This window comes from Raphanus sativus, unplaced genomic scaffold (genome assembly GCF_000801105.2).
Source record: "Raphanus sativus cultivar WK10039 unplaced genomic scaffold, ASM80110v3 Scaffold4974, whole genome shotgun sequence".
Classification (NCBI taxonomy): domain Eukaryota; kingdom Viridiplantae; phylum Streptophyta; class Magnoliopsida; order Brassicales; family Brassicaceae; genus Raphanus; species Raphanus sativus.
The window spans coordinates 1-5332 of NW_026620274.1; the positions used below are offsets into that span (position 1 = coordinate 1).

The 5332-nt window shown below is 37.0% G+C and overlaps 1 protein-coding gene and 1 long non-coding RNA gene across 2 annotated transcripts; one reads left to right on the forward strand and one right to left on the reverse strand.

The window, feature by feature from the left end:
• Window positions 1-560: 560 nt before the first annotated feature.
• LOC130507624 (uncharacterized) lies at window positions 561-1897 on the reverse strand. Its single transcript, XR_008942384.1, has 4 exons — window positions 1411-1897; window positions 1079-1327; window positions 929-994; window positions 561-835 (listed from the first exon to the last, which is right to left on the reverse strand). It is a non-coding gene; the product is annotated as an uncharacterized LOC130507624 (long non-coding RNA).
• A 1631-nt stretch (window positions 1898-3528) lies between these two features.
• On the forward strand, window positions 3529-4980 carry LOC130507623 (uncharacterized). The gene is made up of 5 exons (XM_057002315.1): window positions 3529-3822; window positions 3972-4128; window positions 4224-4294; window positions 4389-4592; window positions 4694-4980. Exons 1-5 carry the CDS (start codon window positions 3619-3621, stop codon window positions 4730-4732), a joined length of 675 nt encoding a protein of 224 aa, XP_056858295.1. The 5' UTR covers window positions 3529-3618; the 3' UTR covers window positions 4733-4980.
• The last annotated feature ends 352 nt before the right edge of the window (window positions 4981-5332 follow it).

Consider the following 5332-nt stretch of genomic DNA (forward strand, 5'->3'; position numbering starts at 1 on the left):
ACAAAAATACATATCACATATTTATGATAGCATATAAAATATTCAGGATGAGTTTCCAGAAAATTTTTAAAAGTAAGAGACTAGTCTCGGTTACATATATGTTATATTTAGGAAAGCAAGTAACATATTTAGGAAGGGCTTCCAGAAAAATTAACATTTAGTTAAAAATGAAAAATGTTTGGATTCCAAAGGAAAACGAACGCAGAACATATTGGATTTTGGATATAGTAAGAATAGTGATTTAGCCTCTAAACTACGATGAAATATTATTCAAAACCGAAACTTGAATGTATATATTTACAAAAATACATATCACATATTTATGATAGCATATAAAATATTCAGGATGAGTTTCTAGAAATTTTTTAAAAGTAAGAGATTAGTCTCGGTTACATATATGTCATATTTAGGAAAGTAAATAACATATTTAGGAAGGGCTTCCAGAAAAATTAATTGGTTCTGCATTGGAAGGTTTCATTCAAAAGTTAATTGGAATCAGGAGATAAAAGAGTAAGAGGTTCAAAAGAACGTAATAACATCAAGTCTAGACAAGATCCAAATTGCATAAAAAAAAGAAACACACAAAAATTGTATATAACTCAAATCTGAATTAATCAAAACCATATATCAGTTACAAGCAAAATATTTTGTAGATAAGTAAAAAACTGACGCATATCCAACCCACTCTCCTACTATTTTTCCTCAAGAAAATGTGAAAATGAATCTTTCATATTGAAAGGAGAGATACACAATAGTCTCAATCCTTAGTTTGACGCATTTTCTTTCTAGATTCTGGCGTCGCGTCTGCTTTACCTCCATCTGTAATAGACGAATCCTGGATGTTCATATAATAAAAATGAACCGGTAAGGCTTTTGAGAGACTAAAGATTGGCCACAAAGTTACAGTAAATGAACCAGCTACTCTTACCTTTTCCTGTTTCTGTGATCTCATACCCTGTCTTCGTGATTTTCTGTTTTCCTTTATCTGCTTCTCCTACATTCAAGAGTTTTGGTAAGCACTCTCATCTGAAGAAGAAGTGAAACGCACTTGTTTGCATTTTCTCAATAAAACCCAAACCTGAGATGGAGTGTCTGGGTTATCCACTTGGGTTCTGAGCATTCCTTGTTTTTGTGATCTCTTATCCTTTCTTTGTGATCTTCTGTTCCCTTTTATCTGCTTCTCCTAACATTAAAGCCGGTAATTTTATTAGGACTCATCAGAAGAACTCGTTGGCATGCTCTCTGGATCATCAACTTCATCATCATCATCATCATCATTGGTTCTAAGCTTTTATTCCTTCATTAGTTTTTCAGAACGAGCATGCTTCTGAAATGAGGCAAATCAAAATAAAAAAACCTTAAGAATAACTAGAAGACTGAAACAAAGCAAAAAGAAAAAACAATACTTACAGATTTTATTCTACTCTTTATTCCAATTTGGCCACATAGATACAAAGAAAACACAGGCGGATGAGCAGTGCTAGCTAGAAACCCAGTTAAGGCTCTAGGAGCTTTCCAAGCACATGAGAGAACACTGCAATCACTTCTTACATTCCCTGTCTCCTTTCGTTAGATTGCATATGTTCACACATTCCACAGACACAGCTTCACCACAACGGAGACGAGTAGCTAAGATTGAGATGAACACCTTTCCACGGACGCACGTCCGTGTAGATCTCCAGCACCAAACATCCCACCGAACACAAGTCTAGATACATGTCGGCGACCCCGTCACGACGACGACGACGGAGAGGAGACGATGACGACGGAGAGGAGACGACGACCACGACGACGGAGAGGAGACGACGACGACGATGGAGAGGAGGAGACAACGACGACGGAGATGAGATGACGACGACGGAGATGAGATGACGACGACGGCAGAGAAGGAGACACGACAAAGATATTTCAAATCGGAATCTCAATTTTTTTTAATTTAATCAATCAAAAAGAATTAAAGGAGAGGACATAAGGGTAAATGACACACTTAATGAAACCTATTTTTGTGACTTTTGGCTATGAGTGCTATTTTGGGGACAAAAAGTTAGATTAGTGCTATTTGGATCATTTTCTCTAAAAACAACTCCTACAGAATAACATCTATAGAGATGTTATTTGAGAATTTAGAAAATTGAAATAAAAAAAACATTGCCTTGCTGTCAAAAAACTTCCGACTCTTGCTGTAACAGGTTTCTCTAACCTAAAACTCTGTGAAACCTGAACCTGTGGTTTCATCACTTACGCCTCGAAGATTGATTCAATTGAAGTAAAGCCATCGTGGAAAACAGGGCAGAGAGAGTGAGGACGAGTTCATGGATCTTAGTAGCAGTTGCTTCTTTTAACTCTAGCTTTGTCCCCTCTTATCTCCAGAACCTGAAGAAACAATACCAGAGCCAGTCATCATCTCTAAGAATAGATTGTATAAAGACATGAAAACAACTAATCAAGAATGAAGATTGTGAAATACCTCTGGTCTAGAGTCAATAACACCACCAGACATTCCCACATCAACTCTCCAGACGCAGCAACCGTATTCACTAACAAGGAAAAAAGAAATATTTCATTACACCTTTTCTACAGAATTTGTGTTTAAGATAATTGGCAATGAGTTTAAAAAAAGAACCAGTTTACGCCTGATAACTGAGGACTATGTCCTGCCACAATCCCCTTCAACGTTCATCTCATGGTTCCCATTAACCAATAACCATTAAGTATTGGACAATAAATTGCAAAGTGTTAGTCGTATCTTTCTCTGTGCTTTCTGTAACACATGTCAAATTCAAGTGTGATGATAGCATTCAAACCTGGAAAACAGCTCCAGCGTTAGCTTTGACCTGTTCATTAAGTTGCCTCAATAAAGAGAGTATTGCAATTTCATCACGATCTAGTATATCTCTTACCTGAACTACTAACTGTAATTTTCATGTATCAGTTTCACATAAGTTGGTACTTAGAAAGATATGAAGTAGTGTGACTGTAGAAGCCAAATCAAACTATCTTAAACATCAAGACAACAATTTATAAACAGATTTATTGGAACAGGTTGCTTTCACGACAAGCATAGTATATTGTAATATATGTCAATGGCCAAGTTTGATTTCTTTATGCATATTCATAGTGATTAGGAAGATAATGAGATAAACCCGTAAGAAAAATATATTGACCAAAATTAATATTTCCTGTTTCAAATCACCTACATAACTTTAAAATCTATACAAGTTATTTTATCAAATCACCTAAAATTTTTTTATTTGTATTTTTAAACTTCCATCAAAATCACCCAAATAACTTCAAAACTCACCTAAATCCCATTAAAATTAAAACACCCTAAAAGCTTCTAAAACCATTGATTCAATACACCCCCCTTAAATGGGTTCTTTATCATGGGCTTGATTTTTAACTGACCCAAAGTAATGGGCCAAAGATTTAAAGGTAATTCCGAACTCTCATCTCAGTTAAGTGCGGGTCAAATATAAAACCCGACCGGAATCCGGAAGAAGGTGGGTGGTTATCTGTTGATTAATTCACTAGGGCACCCGCAATTAAACCCTCGTCGACCCTTTGTTCTGCCGGAGAGTTCAAAAAGTTGGCCGAGACAGAGAGAAAGAGAAAATAAGAATGGGAGACAGGGGAGGAGGAGGAGATAGCAGCAGCAGCGAAGAGGAAGATGATCCCAAGTGGAAAGCCGCCATCAATTCCATAGTCACCACCACAGCTTACGCCGCCTCCGCCACGAAAGCCGCCGCCGCAGCTGCTACTCAGCAAAACGAAGATGGAGAGTTTCGACTCAAACCTAAAAAGCTAACACATGCCCAAATCAAGGTTAGTCCAATTCGGTCTCTCTCATACAGAGGATAGAGAATGGTTTCATTGTCTAATTAATGAGATTAGAGTTGTTTAGTTTAGTCGAATTTGAGTGTTCAGTTTCTTCTATGGTGTTGAGTTGATTTAAGGTAAAAGCTTGAAAACAGGTGAAGAAGCTATTGAATGAGATGGTGGAGAATACGTTAGACTTTGTGAAAGATCCTACTCTCACTCTTGTTCCCCAAGATGATGAAGAACCAGAGAATGACTGTGGAGTTCGGCTGTTTAAGCGCTGTTCAACTGGCATAGTCTTTGATCACGTAGGTTAGTCACCCTCTTCTAAACTCCAGTTATAAAATCTTTGATTATTGTTTGCTACTCTGTCAAAGAAACTTATTTGTCTTCCTGTGTTTAACCAGATGAGCTGCAAGGACCTAAGAAGAAGCCTAATTTACACCCTTCTAGAGGACTTGAAGCAAGCTCTAAAGAGGTTTCTCATCATTAAGCACGATTTTGTCCTGTTTTATTCAGGAAAATCAATCTGTAAAGGCTGATGTCTTTGTTTTTGTTTTGTTTTACTGCAGTTTAAGAAACGAATAAAATCGATTGCTGTTGACGGGTCGGATGTATTGTCTGCTGCTGTGGAGGCAGCTAAGAAAGCCTCAGCTAGACTAGAGGCTAAAGAGGCGGCTGCGAAAGCTAAAGCCAAGAAAGAAGAAGAGAGAGTCGCTGAACTGAAGAAAGTAAGAGGAGAGAAATGGCTACCTTCCGTTGCACGTGCATTGCAGGTATATATTAATATAGTCTTCTTGTTTTCATTATTTTCTTAGGACAGTTGTTACACATGATGAACTTGACAAATATCTCTTTGTATGTATATAATTTGCAGCTAAACAAAAATTCAACAGGGAGATCTGCAAAATCCTAAACATCCATCCATTCACTCAACTTGTATCTCAAGTTAGGAGAGAGAGAGAGAGAGAGAGAGAGAGAGAGAGAGAGAGAGAGAGATCATTTATTCTTGATGTAGCGATCAGAGTGAAGTTCTTCAGATTTGAAAGGAAATCCTTCTTGTCCATCTTTTATATCTCATCAACTTTTTTATGTTCATGATCACATAAATGATACAAGTCAGATTATTACATGAGAAATTCACACATTTTTTTTTTATTGAAACTGCCTTTAAACCATTTAAATCATTGGCAAAATTCAACAAGAAAATTAATGTATTTTACACGTTGGAAATTGTGAAGACAAAAACACTTTCGATGACATTAACAATACTATTGTGAGGACAAAAACACTTTTGATGACATTAACAATACTATTTCGTAGGGACGGCCCATTATATGCTCACAAGAGTTGTAGTCTTATATAAGCCCAAGCCCATCATAAACAAAGCCCTAATTTCCTAGTAAACCTAGCTTCAGTAACAGACTATATATTCTGTTAACACTCTCATTCCCTTCCTCCTTCGTTGAGAGAAACCCTAGAAGAGACCTCCATTTCCCCCAAAAAGACCCGGCGG

Coding starts and splice junctions, on each gene's coding strand:
- LOC130507623 (XM_057002315.1), top strand. CDS start 3,619: ATGGGAGACAGGGGAGGAGGAGGAGATAGCAGCAGCAGCGAAGAGGAA. Junction 3,823..3,971: donor TAACACATGCCCAAATCAAG/GTTAGTCCAATT, acceptor GCTTGAAAACAG/GTGAAGAAGCTATTGAATGA. Junction 4,295..4,388: donor TTGAAGCAAGCTCTAAAGAG/GTTTCTCATCAT, acceptor GTTTTACTGCAG/TTTAAGAAACGAATAAAATC.